This window comes from Myotis myotis, unplaced genomic scaffold (assembly GCF_014108235.1).
Source record: "Myotis myotis isolate mMyoMyo1 unplaced genomic scaffold, mMyoMyo1.p scaffold_m19_p_13, whole genome shotgun sequence".
Lineage (NCBI taxonomy): Eukaryota > Metazoa > Chordata > Mammalia > Chiroptera > Vespertilionidae > Myotis > Myotis myotis.
Window position 1 is genome coordinate 45,675,570 of NW_023416317.1, and position 18,549 is coordinate 45,694,118.

General features: G+C 46.8%; 1 protein-coding gene across 3 annotated transcripts in view; it reads left to right on the forward strand.

The window, feature by feature from the left end:
* GPD1L (glycerol-3-phosphate dehydrogenase 1 like) overlaps positions 1-18,324 on the forward strand; it is a 40,595-nt gene extending 22,271 nt beyond the window's left edge. For all 3 annotated transcript variants that reach the window (XM_036332845.1, XM_036332847.1, XM_036332846.1), the window contains 4 exons: positions 2,516-2,628; positions 10,552-10,785; positions 11,302-11,408; positions 15,371-18,324. In XM_036332845.1, coding sequence (XP_036188738.1) covers positions 2,516-2,628; positions 10,552-10,785; positions 11,302-11,408; positions 15,371-15,467 — 551 coding nt within the window. In that variant the 3' untranslated portion in view covers positions 15,468-18,324. The remainder of the gene's footprint in view (positions 1-2,515; positions 2,629-10,551; positions 10,786-11,301; positions 11,409-15,370) is intronic.
* The last annotated feature ends 225 nt before the right edge of the window (positions 18,325-18,549 follow it).

An 18,549-nucleotide genomic window follows, 5' to 3' on the forward strand; every position in this document is an offset into this window, starting at 1 on the left:
GCCCCTGGGTTAGAATTTGGGCTCTGCCTCCTACTGGCTTTGTGACTCTGGACAAGTTGGTGAACCTCTCTGGGCCTCCTCTCTGTAAATGTGGAAAATCATAGTCACAAGCATGAGGATTGTCGCCTCGCTCACCGTTATCACACGAGACCTTGAGTGCTCGTTACGACAGATAGCCTGTTCCACACCCGATTCTCACAGTAACCTCACAGTAGGCCTAAGAGTGCCCTCGTGCTTTACTCAGGAAGAAACTGAGGCTAGAGGAAGTTAAATCAGAGGTTTGCAAACTTGTCTGCCCATTGGAATCGCCTGGGGAGCTTCACTAATGACTGATGCCTGCTCTACCCCAGAGACCAATTTCATGGGTCTGGGATGTGACCTGGGCTTTGGTGTTTTTAAAGATCCCCGGGTGACTGTAATGTGCAGACAGGCTCGGGAACAAGCACAGGAGCCTAGAGCAGCGGTCGCCAACCTTTCGGACCTCAAGGACCACCAGTGGTCCGCGGACCACCGGTTGGCGACCGCTGGCCTAGAGGCCTAGTACTGTAGCCTTCAGTGAGCTTCCTGCCATCTGGTGGAGATGTTGACTTGGGAGCCAGGGCTTGGCTGGTGGGTTTATCATCTGATTTCTAGAGCTAAGCCCTCCCCTCTGGGCCCCCAACAACGAGAGCACACTTCACATCAGGTTTTATGTGTAACGTTTTACTTTTGTTTGTTTTTAACCTGAAGTCCCTAAACCACAGCAACAAAAAGTCCAAAAGCTACTGAGCATCCGTCTCATTCTAGGAACTGTCCTGAGGGAGGGGATCTAGTGGTAGCAAAAACAAGGACTCTGAATGCTGTTCTGTGTGAAAATATTTGTCGGTGTTGCATCCGTTCTCTATTGTCATAGTGATGCCAAGTAATAATCACAGAATCTCAGTGGCGTACAAAATAAGCACAGCTAACACTTCTGTGGGCCTCTGGGAGTCCACAGATCTTGGCCGGGACAACCAGTTGGCTCTGGTCCATGTGTCTGTCGTCTTCCTGCTGGGCTTTGTGGGCGAACCAGGGCATCTTCTTTTTTTTTATTGTTTAATATATATTTTTATTGACTTCAGAGAGGAAGGGAGAGAGAGAGATAGAAACATCAATGATGAGAGAGAATCATTGATCAGCTGCCCCCTGCACGCCCCCTAGTGGGTATCAAGCCTGCAACCCAGCATGTACCCTGGTTTGGAATTAAGCCGGGACCCTTCAGTCCACAGGCTGATGCTCTATCCACTGAGCCAAACTGGCTACAGTGAGCCAGGGCATCTTCTCACAGCGACGGCAGAGGCACAAGGGAACAACCCTACTGCCCAGAGGGCATCACACTTCTACTGCATCCTGTCTGTTAATGTCCCCTTGACCAAAGCAAATCCCACGGCTGAGCCCAAAGACAGCAGGCAGGGACGTATGCCCACTCGCTGTAAGTCTAAGCATGGTGGATAGTCAAGCCTAACATCATAGAAAGGGATGCACTCTGCTCCCTCGGAAACAGGGTGGATGATTTTTAACAATAACTGTAATAGATGTAATAGATACAAACACAGAAACCCAGCTTATAAGTGTTCATGGGAGCAAAAAGTTGGCAACAGTTTTAGATTTCAAACACTAAAAAGATACTTAGACATAACATATGGACACAGCAAAATACAAAGCAGCCATTGAAAATGGTGTACAAGCCCTGGTTGGTTTGGCTCAGTGGATAGAGCATTGGCCTGTGGACTGAAGGGTCCCAGGTTCGATTCTGGTCAAGGGCACATGCCCAGGTTTCGGGCTCAATCCCCAGTGGGGGGGGTGCAGGTGGCAGCCGATCACTGATTCTCTCTCATCATTGATGTTTCTATCTCTTTCTCCCTCTCCGTTCCTCTCTGAAATCAATAAAAATATTTTTTAAAAATAAAGAAGAAGAAATAAAAGAAAACTTTTAAAGAAAGAAAGAAAGAGAGAGAGAAAATGATGCAGAAAAGATATGCTGTCGTTAAAAATTAGTCATGCTGAGGCCCTGGCCGGGTAGCTCAGTTGGTTAGAGCATCATCCCGATGCACCAAGGTTTTGGGTTTGATCCCTGATCAGGGCACATAGAGGAGTCAACCAATGAATGAGTAAATAAGTGGACCAACAAATTGATGTTTTTCTCTCTCTCCCTTCCTCTCTTTCTCTAAAATCAATCAATCAATAAAAACAAAGAAAATTAGTTATGCCATAAGATGAGAACCACATGTACATTATGTTCCCAAGTTTGAGAACAGCTATGTATATTCATACTTCAGTCAGTGGAAGATGTATGCCAAATTGTGAGTGATCATCTGTGGTGAAATTCTGGAATATTTTTATCTTCTACTTCTACTCTTAGGAATTTTGTAAATGCTCTATAATGACCATATGTTACTGTTATAATAAGGGAAACACGTATTTAAAACCATGTTAGGTGTGAACAGTTAAGATTAGAGATGGTTATGAGTTTCCTTTTTTCCTAACTTTTCAACAGGCAGCAAAGTAATGGAGAACGGCCTTCTCTTCAAAGAACTTCTGCAGACTCCAAATTTCCGCATCACGGTGGTTCAGGACGCAGATACTGTTGAGCTCTGTGGTGCTCTGAAGGTAAAGTCAGCCTCTTATTCCTGCCCAGGGGGAGGAGTCCATCATGCATGGCCACTGTTAGCGTTGCTGAATCTAATCCGGAAGAATGGGCCCTGTGTTCTGTGCACTTAACTACGGCAAAGAATAGTGAATGGCGAGCCTTGTTTATCACTTCCTGCTCTGCCCTCGCCTTTCCTGGGTGGGCCCAGTTCCTCTCTCACTTCTGGTTTGCTTTTCTAAATCTGGGAGGATTGTGGTGTTTTGTTCTTTGGGCAGTTGGCAGCGTTAATATTTGGGAAGCATGGCGAGCACCTCGATTGCAGAGGTCTACCCGGGGCAGAGTCTCCCAGGAAAAGAAACTGTTGCCTCTGAATTACACACTCTGTTGGTGTGATGGTTCAGTTGGTTGTTCTTGTTAAGGGAAAGGCGTCTACTACTTAGGTTTCTTTTTTCAAGAATCGTTTTATCTCAGGGGAAAGATCAACTTCAAGAAGCAGTTCCTATTGGCCAGGGGCTTAGGAGGGTAAAATAAAGGGAAGTTTTCACACTTGGACTCCTTACTTGCCTCCACTTTAATAATAATTATATATATACTAGAGGCCTGGTGCACAAATTTGTGCACCAGTGGGGTCCCTCAGCTAAGCCTGTGGGTCCTGATGAAACCAGCTCTCCGACATCCCCCGAGGAGTCCCAGATTGTGAGAGGGTGTAGGCCAGGCTGAGTGACCCCACCAGTGCATGATCAGGGCCGGGGAAGGATGCAGGAGGTTGGCCAGCCGGGGAGGGACAGTGGGAGGGTTCCAGGGTGTGTTCGGCCCATCTTGCTCAGTCCCTACCCAGCAGGACCCCCAGCAGCAAGCTAACCTACCAGTTGGAGCATCTGCCCCCTGGTGGTCAGTGCCCATCATAGCGAGCAGTTGAGCATCCTTAGCATATCATTAGCGTATTATGCTTTGATTGGTTGAACAGCCGACCAGTCGACTGGACACTTAGCATATTAGGCTTTTATTATATAGGACATATAATTGATTTCAGAGAGGGAGAGAGATAGAAACATCAATGATGAGAGAGAATCATTGATCAGCTGCCTCCTGCACACCCCTCACTGGGGATCAAGCCTGCAACCTGGGCATGTACCCTAACTGGGATTTGAACTGTGACCTCCAGGTTCATGGGTCAATGCTCAAGCAGCCTCTACTTTTTAAAGACTATGTCAAGGTCCCTCTCACTATCCTGGCTCTGGGAAGTGGCCTGCAGCTGGGTTGCTGAGTCATTTCTTTTGTCAGCAAAAACTGCTTTCCAGGAATTTGAGCACCTAGGGAAGGAAATTAGGTGATCTGGCATTCACCTCACTTTGTTAGGTAAGACTTGCAACGATGAAAAGATCGATGAAAAGAACGTCGAGGAGACCAAAATCCAAAGAATGCCTTCCAACTCTTTCTCTAAATTGTACATCTTGTTTTCTCGTCAGAATTTAAAACCACTTTCTGGCTTTCTAGAATTAATAATGTGTGTGTGTGTGTGTGGTCACATGTCCCTGTACAATGAGAATTTTAAAAAATTAAAGCCAATCAAAGGCCTGGGCTCCCAGGCAGCACGTGCCCATATTTTTAAATGCTTGCGTGGGGCATTCTTCTCATTCTAGGCAGGTCCTGTTATGTATTTGAGATGCTGGCTTCGGCTGCTCTGTTTATGTTTGTTGGTTGGGATTTTTATGTGTTTTTAATGATCCTTCGTTAGTTTAATGACCACTCGGGCAGCAGGAGCACCGTGAATGCCTAATTGCTCAGCGCTGGTCTGTGTGGCTCCAGAGCTGTTTTTAGGTGACTGGATATTTTGGGTGGTGGATGGGGAAGCAGTGAGATCCTGTGCTGGGGAGAAGACTCTAGAAAGATGGACAGCTCTGGCAAAGCTCTGCAAATGAACGGGACCCATGCTGGTCTTGTGTCTGAGCTTAGAATGGCTTTTCATTTGTGTTGGTACCTGCTACCACTGCAAAGTGGTTCATTGGGTGAAGGCGGGTGGGGTGAGAACCGTCTATCTTCCTTCCCCTCGGCCATCCTCTGAAACAGGATCAGTTACCCTCATTTTTGTCAGCTTGCATCGAAGCTGGGATTTTTGCAGACCGACAAACAGGCATTTTGGCAGTAATTGAGCCTAACCATGCCGTCACACAGACAGGGAGATAGAGATCCACAGACCGTAAGTGACTCAAACAGCAAATATTGGCACCAATGCAGGTTTCAAGAGTCTTGGTCTGGGTCCTTGGTTACTATGTCCAGCCTGACTTTTCTGGTTTGTGTCTGGGCAGTTGAATAAAATGAAGCCCTCCCTTGTCAGAGCCTTCCAAAGCAAGGACAAATGGACATATGTTGGTTTTATTACAAAATTAATCATTGTGTTTTCCTGATCATAAAGTCGTGCACATTTTACACAACAGCAGAGAGGTGTAGAGAAGAAAATCACCAGTAATCCTTACATCCTGAGATAACCACTGTCAGTGTTCGCTGTATCCCCTTCTAATCTTTCAGCAAGTGAGTGTATGTCCCCTTTTTATCTCAGGGAAAGGGAAGGAGAGGGAGAGAGAGATAGAAACATCAGTGATGAAAGAGAATCATCGATCGGCTGCCTCCTGCACGTCCCCTACTGGGGATGGAGCCCGCAACCCCGGTATGTGCTCTGACTGGGAATTGAACCGTGACCTCCTGGCTCATGGATGGATGCTCAACCACTGAGCCATACCAGCCAGGTACTATGTCCCCTTTTAAAACAAAGACTGGATCTTACTGTTCAAATAGTTTGGCATATTTTACTCATTAACCTTTAGTAATCTTCTCCATACTCGCAAATTTAAAAAATGTACACTCTTTTTTGTGCTCAAAAACACGAGGTCATGTGACTGGTGCGGGGAGGGGGGGCCGGGGGGAGGAAAACAGCTCCTTACAAGGATAACAATAAAAAGAAAATGCAAAAGGATTATGCAAAATCATTTTGTACCAGTGCCTTCAGAATGTCCTGCACCTCCTACCTATGTTCATCTCTGAAGCAGTAACGGAATGTTCTTTTTAAAATGTCAACTTTCTTTAAGCACAATTCATGTACGTTAAACTGCATCTATTTAGAGGATGTAATGCACTGGGCCCATTCCCTGCCCCAGTAGGGCAGCCACTGATCTGCTTTTTTTTTTTTTTTTTTTTTTTTGATGTATTTCTTTATTGATTTCAGAGAGAAAGGGAGAGGGAGAGAGGAAGAGAGAGAAACATCAATGATGAAAATCATTGATCGGCTGCCTCCAGCATGTCCCCTACTGGCATGTGCCCTTGGCCAGAATTGAACCTGGGGCCCTTCAGTCCATAGGCCAACGCTCTATCCACTGAGTCAAACCAGCTAGGACTGATCTGCTTTTGTACACGAGATACTTGCATTTTCTAGAAAATTTATAATGAAGTTATACAGGTTATCTCCTTCTGTGTCTGGCTTCTTTCACTGGGAAGGTATTTGTGCTTTCATGTAAATTTTAAGAGGTACTTCATACAGAAAAGTAGAAAAATCTTAAGTGTAGAGCTCAACCTATGTTATCATTTTGAAAAATGCTTTATCAGGATTAAGTTTCTTTAATGGAGACCCAACATAATAGTGGCTGTGAACAGGTAAAAGTGTATTTCTTAGGTAAAAATCCTGAATCCCTATGACAACTCAATTGCACAGAATTCTTAGGAACCCAGGCTCCTTCCAGCTCACAAGGATGTGGCCCTTGTCCTTGTGGGGCAGGAAGAGACGTTCCTCTACCCATTCTAGGTCCTTCTGTCTGGTCTAATCATTAAATTGACTATGAGCCAGATTAGCAAGAGAAAATAACAAAATTTAATTGCATACCTATGTACGGGAACCCCATATACCTGACCGAGTCAGAGACCCCACATACATGAGAGGTTCCAAGACAGAAGTATACGTGACTTCCTGGGCTAAGGAAGGAGGTGAGGCTCCTGGGGTTTCTGGATTCACATGCCGAAGTTGGGGAGGCCTGTGCTGAACCCCTTCATCATCCTTACCTTCTAAGATGGTGACCAGAGCTCCAACCTTCACATCTGCCTTCCAGGAAGGGGAAAAAAATAGAAACAAAGGACAAAGACCATGTGTAACTGTCTTTTTTTTTTTAAATATTCATTTCTTTTTTAAAAAATATATTTTATTGATTTTAGAGAGGAAGGGAGAGGGAGAGAGAGATAGAAACATCAATGATGAGAGAGGATCATTGATTGGCTGCCTCCTGCTCGCCCCCTACCGGAGATCGAGCCTGCAACCCAGGCATGTGCCCTTGGCCGGAATCAAACCCGGGACCCTTCAGTCCGCAGCTGACGCTCTGTCCATTGAGCCAAACCAGCTAGGGCCATGTGCAACTGTCTTTTAAGGCAGGTTCTGTGAAGTTGCAATGGGGTCCTTTGCCTTCATCTCAATGGACAATACTTAATTGTGTGACCACACCTCGCTGCAAGGGATGTTGGAAAGTGGTCTCCCCCCTCCCCGCAAGTAGCCATATACTTGCATGAAAATCAGAGACTCTGTTACTCTGGAAGACGGGGCGAATAGGTTGGGGGATAAACCCGTAGCCGGTGCCGCAGACTCGGGACGTTCCTTCGTAGGGCTGTCTGTAGGGAGGTTAGCTGCTCCTCCTTGCTGGGGATGAAGGTTTCCTCCAGGATTTTGGCTTTGACAAACCTTGCTGTGATGACAGCCTTGCGCCTGTCTCTAGCCGGGCCCTTTGGCCATATGTGGCTATTTACATTTACATTCAAGCTAATTAACACTTAAAAATTCAGCCGAAGCCGGTTTGGCTCAGTGGATAGAGCGTCGGCCTGCGGACTGAAAGGTCCCAGGCTCGATTCCGGTCAAGGGCATGTACCTGGGTTGCGGGCACATCCCCAGTGGGAGATGTGCAGGAGGCAGCTGATTGATGTTTCTCTCTCATCGATGTTTCTAACTCTCTATCTCTCTCCCTTCCTCTCTGTAAAAAATCAATAAAATATATTTAAAAAAAAAAAAGAAATTCAATTCAGTTTCTGAGCCACAGTAGCCCCATTTCAAAGACTCAGTAGCCATGTGAGTGTCAGTAGCCAGTGGCCGCTGGCTGCTGTAATGGATAAGCAGATATAAAATATTTACGTCGTTGCAGAAACGTGTACCGAACTACACTGCTCCAGCTAAGATATCTTTCAGGGTGCCAGGCCTGGCGGACCAAGGGTGGGCTTACTCAGCCCCCTTGACATCATCTCAGCCAGGCTGCCTTCTCCAGGGCCCAGCCTGCAAACCACACATGCTCTTTCCCCTTATGGTCGGCCCACCCTCTGCAGACAGAGCTTCGTCTTAGGTCACGTACCCTGGGAGCTGGGCTCCGGACGAGTGGGGTGGGTTGTGGACTTACAGAAAACAGCAAGCACTGACTTGGTTTCTGTGGAGCCACTCTTCCTAGGTGGTGAGAGTGTCGGCCGGCATGGCCTGCGGGTAGCCTGGGCCGCCTCGCCAGTTTTATATTCCTTTTGTGGGAGGATAGGATGGGAGCGGGAGGAATTGAGTCCCGCCTAACTGCCCCGATTCAGAATTGCAAAGGTGGCACTGCGGGGTGGATGAATGCCATCACCCAGGAAATGGAGAAGGGCTTAAGCACGTCTGTCTTCTGAAAACCGTGGTATGTTTAGCTCCACGGCAGTTGAAAGCAGATTTAAATGCACAGTGGATAGTGGTAACTTTCACAGCTGAGCGGCCTCGCAGGACATCTGCTCGGATGCTATGCAAACACGATCTGACTGGCTCGTGTGTTTATTTTTCTTTTGACAGTGGTAAGTGCTAGAGGGAGGGAGCGAGGATTTCAAGATCCATCATAGAGTAAACTGGGTTGGGGCCCAAGGTCCCCTCGGAAGGAAGAGTTTACGCTGCAGTAGTCCCCTGTCCCCCCCACCCCAGCCCCCATGGGGAGATGGGATATCTAGTGGAGACAGTGAGGTGGTCTGCCCGGGTTCTTGTTTCAGCATCTAGAAGGGTTCAGCCATCTGGAGAAGGGCTGTGTGTAACTTAATAAAGAGTCCAGAGACGAAGCATAGTTTTGAAAGGCATATTGGGGGTCAGAGGAGCCTAGCTAAAGAAACTAAGATCTCCTCTTCTCAGGACCCCATGCTTTTTATTAACACACATTGTCCTGAGGTGAGGCAGAGATATACACATCAAAGGGTCAGGTTTCATTTACAGAGTCCATTGTCAGATTGGAAGAATTTGCCTACGGTTGTTCAGGTGTTTGGCCAGTAGGAGGCAATAACATGTAGATTAAGATGCCCTGAGCTGTCTGGCAGCCAAGCAATCATCCCTTTTCAGGTTTGGGGAAATGCCCTTGCCACTCCAGACGATTCAGCCCTGCTGTCAGGAATTGGCTTCCGGCAGTGGTCCTGACCTGTGTGTCCTGCAATGAAGGGGCCAACAGAGTGGCCGGAGCCCGCAGGCCATGGACACCCTCATCTGCCTTTTCTCTGGGTGCAGTGACATGAAAGGTCAGAGGCAGTTCTTTGGAGCTCAGGGCTGGGATGCTTCCAGTGGCTGAAAGCTTGCCCCTTGTCTGAGTCTCTTCGGTTGGGTGGAGTCAGCTCTTCCTGTTAGAAAGTTCTCATCTTGACTCTGCGGTGGCCCCTCTGTGCCCTGGAGCAGCGAGCTGTGACCTGCTCCCTGGAGAGGACTGGGGAGCCGGCTCCTGGGTTGGAGACCCAGCTCTGCAGGTCCTGGCTGTGTGGCCCTGCAGGCTACTTATCCTGTGCCCTTGAGTTTCCTACTTCCCACCCCGCATCTACTAGGACCTGCCTCGTACGAATGTTGTGAAGATTGAATGCGTTAATAATATATGAAGCATTGAGAACAGTTTGCTAAGGTTAACTTGTGTTGTTACTTTTATTATTTGCTCCCATAAATCTTTTCTCCTCCTAAGCCTCCATGCAGGCAGGCAGGTGGGTGGTCACCCCTCCCCCCTGACATCTAACAGAAGGTTCAGGCAGGTCTCTGACCCAGGGAGGAGGGGGTGGCCAGGCCAAATTGGCCACAGCGTGGAAGCTGGCAGGCACAGGGAAGAGTCGGGCTGTGGAACCAGGCAGTCGACCCTTAGTGCTGACCCCTGCACTGGATTATCACCTTCTGCAGAGTCAGGTCTAGCACAGGCAATGACTCAGCAATTCCGCTCCTAGGTATGTACCCAAGAGAAATGCCTGTGTGTGGTCGCCGAAGGATATGTACCTGGGTGTCCTTACAGCACCCTGTGAAAGCTACCCCAATGCCAACTAATAAAAGAATGGATAAATAGATTGCACTGTGTTCACACAGTGGAATACAATACAGCAATGAAAATAATTGTTCTGTGTGTAAAAACAGGGCTGAATCTCACAAACATTTCAAATTCGAGACAAAGCTAGACAGAAAAGATTACATGCTGTATGATTCTATTTGTATAAAGTTTAAAGACAGATAAAGCGAATATGCTGTTATAAGTCAGGAGAGTGGTTACCTTTGGTGGGAGGGGATGGCCAGGAGGGCACCTGAAGGGTGACTCTGGGGCCCTGGTTATGTTCTGTTTTTTTTAATCAGGGTGTGTTCAATTTGTGAAAATTATGATTTGTGCTTTTCTATATAAATGTTATATTTAAATAAAGTATTTGATTTGAAAACAAACCCAAAAGGTAAGGCAGTTGATCCAAACAGTATTTCACTGGAGACCACTATCAGCGACCTAGTTTTCTGGCTGATGCTCGTCAATTGCTGCCTCCTGGTGACCCCAGATCTGGGCTCCTGTCCTGAAAATGGGCCCCTTCTTTCATCTCTCTTGCTCACGGTCCAAGAGCAGAACCGAGGGCTGTGCAGGAACCCGTGGTCCTGCCCCGGCCTCCCCCAACCTGCCCCGCATCCTCCCTCACAGAACATCGTAGCGGTGGGAGCGGGCTTCTGCGACGGCCTCCACTGTGGAGACAACACCAAAGCTGCCGTCATCCGCCTGGGACTCATGGAAATGATCGCCTTCGCCAAGATCTTCTGCAAGGGCCAGGTGTCCACAGCTACCTTCCTGGAGAGCTGCGGCGTGGCCGACCTGATCACCACCTGCTATGGGGGCCGGAACCGCAGGGTGGCCGAGGCCTTTGCCCGGACTGGAAAGGTAGCCCCTGGCCTGCCCTCCCCACCCCCGTCTCCCACTTGTGACTCCTGGGCTGGGTGGGGTGAGCATAGTGCAGCGGAGGTGGAGGCCAGGGTTTGATGGGTGCTGGTTTGTCCTGTTTACCTGTCTGCTTTCACTTAAAGAGCTTCAGTCTTAGTCCTTTATCTTCTACATCTGTTTTTTAACTTATATATTTATATTGATTTCAGAGAGGAAGCGCGAGGGAAAGAGAGAGAAAATGATGAGAGAGAATCATTGATTGGCTGCCACCTACACGCCCCACACTGGGGATCCAGCCTGCAACCTGGGCATGTGCCCTGACTGGGAATCGAACCGTGACCTCCTGGTTCCTAGTCAATGCTCAACCACTGAGCCACGCCGGCCAGGCTGTCTTGTACGTCTTCATCTTTCTTGGACTTGTAGCAGAGGAGTGCAGCTCCGCTTCCCCACTCTCCCCCGGAAATGAGTGACTCTCTAGTCCTTACCGGAGATTATTTTTCATCCTTTGTTTTTAAGACCATTGAAGAACTGGAGAAGGAGATGCTGAATGGGCAGAAGCTCCAAGGACCTCTGACTTCGGCGGAAGTGTACCGCATCCTCAAGCAGAAGGGGCTGCTGGACAAGTAAGTCCCGTGTCTCCCCGAGACCAGAGAAACGCTCATCATCCCTCTCCCCTTGTGATCTGGTCCGTGCACATGCGCACAGCTGTGTGGTGAGTGTGCCAGGACTTTCTGAGGTTAGCGCAGTCCTTTGTGTGACGTGAACGTCTGTGGCAGGAAACACCCACCTGCCCTGAAAATGGGTGTTGACACAAAACACAGACCCAGCTTAGCTTCAGGAAGAAGAGCTTCATTCTTTGTATTATAAAACAGGAAGTTTAGGACTCTGGGTTGTTTGGTAAGAGCTACATGTTATCAGTTTTAAATTAAAAAAAAAAAATGAATGCTTTGTTGGCTTTGTAAAAAGATAGAATCTTGTTAATAAACTGCCAAGCAATTCAGAAGTGAAGGGAAGACACGTCACCCCAGAATTCAACTGCAGGCGGTGAAGGGACCTGTGTGAAGGATTGGTGAGCAGCCTTGCAGCCTGCCTTCGTGTGGATGAATGGATGGATGTTTGAACGGACAGATGCATGCATGCACCCAGTCTCCGCTGCACCTTTCAGGCTGGTCACATGGTAAAGGTGGGCTCAGGTCAGCTGGATTTGCCACCCGATCGAGGAAGGAAGCCCCACAGCACCACCAAAGCTACCCGGCCACCCTGAGGCTGCCCCTTGCTGATTTGTTGAGCCTTCCTCCATAATCACAATGCTTTACATTGATGTTTCCATCTCTCTCTCCCTCTCCCTTACTCTCTAATGCAGCGGTTCTCAACCTGTGGGTCGCGACCCCATTGGCAGTTGAATGACCCTTTCACAGGGGTCGCCTAAGACCATCCTGCATATCAGATATTTACATTACGATTCATAACAGTAGCAACATTACAGTTATGAAGTAGCAACAAAAATGATTTTATGGTTGGGTCACAACATGAGGAACTGTATTTAAAGGGCCAGAAGGTTGAGAACCACTGCGATGCTTATGCAGTGTATCTGTGTATCCTTAACTCTCCGTAATGCTCTGTGGGACAGGGGATGTCTGATTGCCCGGCAGAGTAGGGAGCTAGGCAGCTCTGTGGATGCTGCCAGGAGGTGGGTTACGGGCGGCATCTCTCTAGTTGCGTCTCCTTCATCCTCTCACGTCAGCCCAGGTGTCTGCAGGTCCCAACCTGGCATCCTTACCTTACCCTGCTCTCCTCTTTCTACCCATAGAATTCCCTAAGGAAAGTGGAAAATGAGGGAGGACAGGGCATTTGTCTTCCTTCTTTAATTTGCATTTTATATTTCCGAAACGGCTTTCAAAATCGGTCAGGCAGAGATGGAAGTCATAAACAAGCCCTCAGAGGAGGAGAATTGCCTTTAAACCGTGACTTCCAGGAAAACACCTCTGACACGCATGGCTCTCCTCACATACTTAACCGCAGACAGTGACGCGCTGGTGTGCATGGCTGGCCTCCTCGGTGGCCATTCGGTCTTTGTCAGGGATGTGTTTAAAGCCTTAAAAAATACCGGGGTGTTTGGTGATGGTTAGTGCCTCCCAATCACCATTTTAAAGAGGGATCCGTGTGACGCGTTTATAAATTCACGAGTTGGCTGGCCATCTGCATTCATTGCTTCACCCGGGAGGACACAGCCTGGAACGGGCATTCTGGGATCGGGCCCTGCCTGCTTTAAAAAGCAGATGTAATCAAGCAGGCGCAGCTCGGCTCTGAGCAGACGCCTCTCCTCAGTCATGTCCCATTTTCTCCCTTCTGACTAGAAATCGAACAGGCTGTGCCTGTGCCTAATGAGGTCTCTGGAGGGGGTGCCCCCTTCTCCCGGGCTGGAGTGTAGAGCATGTGGGACTCCCCTCCCCTGCACCTGCTTCCCCAACCTGCACAGGCGGAGTCGAGCTCTAACCTTCTCCTGTGTGCCACCTCTTGGCCTTGATTTTTTTTCTTTTTTCATTCCAGCCCTCACGACTGGTCTCCCTCTTATGTCCTTCTTTCCTCCCTCCTCCGTTGCTAAGAGCCCTGAGCAGGAGGGCAGCATTTAAGGCCATCTGCATCTTACTAGCCACAGAACCGAACTGGTAGACCAGATGATCACCGTGGTCCTTTGTCCCTCGAGTATTCAGATTCAGAGGCCTCCTGCTCTGACAGAATGAGGTCTGCAGTCCTTGGGCTGACATTTGAGGCTGCCCCTCTCGGTCCAGTACAGGCATACCTCATTTTGTTGTACTTCACCGATGTTGCTTTTTTCATAAGTCAAGACTCACCCACCCCCGCCCCCGCCCCTGCCAGTAAAAAAAGATTTACCTGCTTTATTGCAATACTTGCTTTGTTGTAGTGGTCTGGAACGGAACCCCCAATACTCTAAGGCAGTGGTTCTCAACCTTGGCTGCACATTAGAATCACCTGGGAATCTTTTTAAAATCCTGATTTCTGGGCCTCATCCTCCGGAAATTCTGTTTCTTTGTTACGGGGTGGGGCCACAACATTAGTAACAAAGAAACAGAATTTCCGGAGGATGAGGCCCAGAAATCAGGATTTTAAAAAGATTCCCAGGTGATTCTAATGTGCAGCCAAGGTTGAGAACCACTGCTCTAAGTGTGCCTGTACCAGCTTACCTCCTGGAGTTTATCCGTGCATACATTCATAAGCTGTTATTTATTGCACATCCCCCATGCACCAAGTTTCGCATGCTTTACGTGTAAGCCATTTCATACAATAAGCCTGAGTGTCCAGCTCATTTTACAGATGAGCAAACGGGGCCAGAGAGGTTGTGAAACTTTCCCAGAGTTAATAGGCTATGGAGTCAGATCTGATTACGTCTACCTGACTCCAAAAAAATAACAAAATATTCTTACCTTAAAAAACCCACAATGATAGACTGTCATTGTAGAGTTCTAACTAGATCGTTTTCAGAATGGCCTTTAAGACTGCTGATGCTTCAAGCTCTCGTTGGGCTGTGTGTGTAGGCCTGCGTGTTTAAAAGCTGATTGCCATTGACTTTATGTCCTTAGTGATATCTGCCATAGTACTGGCTGAGCCACTTGTACCCAGGATAATGTTATCTTTTCTTTGCGTGGATTATTAACCCACACCTTCACACCCTCATCCATTTCAAGCTTTCACTTACATGTTTTCCCATCTTGGAAGAAAAGGCAAAATAAATCCAGCTTCCGACATGAGATCAGTGCTCTGCTAATTGTGGGTCCCCACGTTGGTTCTCGCAGGAGCAGTCCAGGCTGGGTTATTCGTGGTGATGTGTGGGCTGCTCATCTTCATCCTTTCTGGAGAAGAGAGAGCAATGCCATGCCTTGCCATTTAAAATATATTCTCCAGTCTGTTAAAATAGTGACAGAAACTTGGACTCATTCCAGATTTGACCAAGAGCCTGAGCCACAGGTGTTTACGGGAATGACCACAGATTACCCCGTAGGGTTTACCACATGCTTGTTTGTAGACGGTGCACTCCCTTAAGGCAGAGGATGGTTTAGGTTGTAGCAGGATCGCATGGCCAACAGTGCAGAGGCCCTCTACAGGCCAAATAATAAAGGAATGTGAGCCCAGCCGGTGTGGCCCAGTGGTTGAGCATTGACCTATGAACCAGGAGGTCATGGTTTGATTCCCGGTCAGGACAATACCCAGGTTGCAGGCTCGATCCCCAGTAGGGGGTGTACAGGAGGTAGCCAATCAATGATTCTTTCTTATCACTGACATTTCCATCTCTCTCTCCCTCTCCCTTCTTCTCTAAAATCAATAATATATATATATATATATATGCACATATATATACAGTGTGTGTGTGTGTGTGTGTGTGTGTGTGTATATCTATATAGATGTATAGCTATATAGATATAGTTTTTTTTAAGGAATGTAGGAGATGGGTCACAGGTAGCACACTAATCTGCCATCTGTTAGGTCAAAAAAACTAATCCGTTGTCTGAGGTAAACCAGATGGCTTAACTTGTCTTTTCCTATTTCCCCCCTCCACCCCAACTAGGTTTCCGTTGTTTACTGCCGTCTATCAGATCTGCTATGAAGGCAAGCCCGTGCAAGAGATGCTGTCTTGTCTCCAAAGCCATCCAGAGCATTTGTAAAGTGGACCATGCAGCATGTCAGGCAGCGTAAATCATGTTTGGGGTTCTCGTGGAAACTGGGACTTGGCAACAAGATGTTGGCTTGACTGTAATCCCATCATGGATGTGTATGAATTTTTACAGGCTCGCTTTTGAATTTCAAGAAGGAGATCATTGGCTAAGATGCACTGGGCAACAACTAGACGCACATATGTGAGCGCATGAGTGTGTGTGTTCATTTCTCATTCTGTGGATGTTTGCATGCATGAACCAAAATTAAAAGTCCTTTTTAAAGATTACTTTTGAAACTTTCCCACTGTGGTAGCTTATAAGATTGGAACTATCTCAGCTGAGTTTTTTAGATCTAATTTATATCTTTGAGTGAAGGAGTTTTTTTCTCTCATTGTCTTGATATAAAATTTAACCAGCATTGATAACGTGGTAGAATGGAAGAGCGAATGCGTTCAAAGATCAACAGACTGTAACTTTTAAACACTATCTCAAAGCCAGCGTAATTAATGACTTTGTGAGTTGATCTCTTTTTTTAACAACTAGATGTTTTTAATTAGGTAATCCACTCTGTAACTCCCTCTCACTGCAGTTTTCTGCGTTTCTAGCCTCTTTTCTCTTCATGAGCTGCCAGGATGTGCAGAACACAGAAAACTCATCTGGGATTTTCCTGCTGTGACTGACACGTCCACGTCTTTCTGATTAACCACACTAGTTGCAATGGTTTTTGTTTTGTGCAAACATTTCCTTTAAGCTTCACAGATCCTCTGAGAGGGGCTACTGTTATTCCTTTTGAAGATGCTGTCACTGTGCCTGGTCACCTGATAAGGAGGGGGCAGAACCAGGAGTCAAGTCTAGTGCTCCCCACCCCCACCCCCCCACCCCCAAGGTGCCCTGGGACCTTCTCAGATGTCCCTGGGCTGATTTGACCTCCAGCCAATTGATTGTGTCAGAGGCCCCAGGCAGCCTTTCCGGAGCCCATGGGAGGGCTTCCTGCAGCTGAGATTTGTGTGGGGCATTGTTGATGCCACTCAAAGCATGGCCCTCGCTCCATCAGCTTCACTTGGAGTCTCTTAGAAATGCAGGCTCCCAGGTCCCACCACAGACCTCGGAAGTGGGAAACGGTATCTGTGCTTTAACACCCATCCCACGTGTTTCTGACGTTCACTACGATTTTAGAAGCACTACTGTAGAAATTTTACTTTACAATAGCATTTCTCAACCCGTGTTCCATAGGCAACTATTGTCCTGGGACCCAGCAGTGGGGGCTTCTGGGTGTTCCCTGGCAAGGTCAGGTGAGTTTGGGGAAAGTTGAATCTTAAAAGGTGTAGAATGTATGTTAGCATGTCAGTGGAACCTGTTTATGTAACCTAGCCAGGCCCAAGCACATTCGATTACAGAGATTTTATTTTGGCAAGGAAACCTGTGAAAGTTTCTAAGGGACACTGTTCTAGGCTAAGGTCACCTTCGATAACTCAAGTTTACCCATCTCTCCCTGCACAAAATTAGGATGAATAACGACCTGTGGTTGTGTTTGTTCTCACCTCTTCCAGCTTAGGCCTGCCATGAAGCTCTGATGAAGCTTTAAGGTGACACTGGCAAGTACAACCAAGTACATAGGTGTCAGCTCTGCTGAAACGCACATTATGGGGAATAAGTGCTTTTAATTCTAGAATTAGAATGAGAATCACTGTATCTTCTTAAATGAGATTGGTTTCAGGATAGCATTACAATGACCTGAGATAGCACTTGATAAACTATTAAGGGAACATATGAATGTCACTTACATATTTATGGATTTTCAGTCACTTTGTGAGATTTTTGACCTTTTATATTTCTGTGGGAATTTTAAAAACTCTATCCGAATCATTTTGGGGGTGTTATAAAGCCCCATCCACAGAAGTATGTGAAAGCACACAAAATGCTCCAAGTTTTATTGATTTTAGTGCCACTATTAAGTTGATCAATTTTTGCTTGTCACATGATTCATGTTTTTTAAAAGTTTGTACGTAGGTAACAAAGTGTTACTTTTTAAGATACATAAAAGGGCTGTGAGCTAATTGTGGTGTCTATTAAGTAGGATAATCAGAGCTGAGGAATTCTGTCTTTCGTGTGTCCTCGTCTGCATTCACCCTTCCTGCTCTGGGTTTTGTACGTGAGTGTTTTTTCTTTACAAAGGCTCTCTTACCGCTTCAGAAGGCTGCTGACTGTACCTCTTGAGCATACGTATAGTATGCCGCGCATCATGGAAAAATGCAAATTTTATTGTAAGTTTGTGCTCTGCTGTCATATTTATTACTCTCTGAGTTGTCGACTAGTATTTTTTGTAATCACCTGTCGTCTACCATCTCTCACTAATTGTGGTAACAAAGAGGGAGACATCTAGAAGAGAAGCTTAATTTGTACTATTTCAGCCAATCTGTGAATGTAAAAACTGCACTATTGCCTTGTTGTATCCCAGCCTACTGTAATGCGGAACAGTGGTCTGTCTTGAAACCCAGTCCAGCCGGTAGAGTGGAGCTAAACTCCTCCTGGCTTTTCATTAAACTGTTTCAACTGTAACAAGGCGCCGTGGCATCGGCCCAAGGAGTGTTGGGGCGCCAGCATGCAAAGGGTTCTGTAGTTTTTCCATTAATTCTAATCAAAGAGCCTTTTACTTACATGTGTACTGTATTTGTTTACAGACTATATAGGTGGATATAATTGATATAATTTAAAAGCTTGGTTTAATAAACATTTAACCCCTAAACCTGTGCTACTGATCTTATCCTTTTTAAAAATCAGTTAATAGCTTTATCTATTTAGGGAAGCTCTTTTTTCCCCCTTAAATTGTACTGCATTAACAATAATAAAAAGACAATTTTTAAAAGAAAGGCTTCATTTCTAATTCCAGTCTTCAAACACAGCCCTGGTCAGGGCACTTGGGGAAGGCAACCAATCTCTCTCTCTCTCTCTCTCTCTCTCTCTCTCTCTCTCTCTCTCTCTTTCTCTCTCTCCCTCCCTCCCCACCTCCTTCCCTCTCTTCCACTCTCTAAAAATCAATGGAAAAAATATCCTTGAATGAAGATTAACAACAAAGAATTTAGAAGACTAC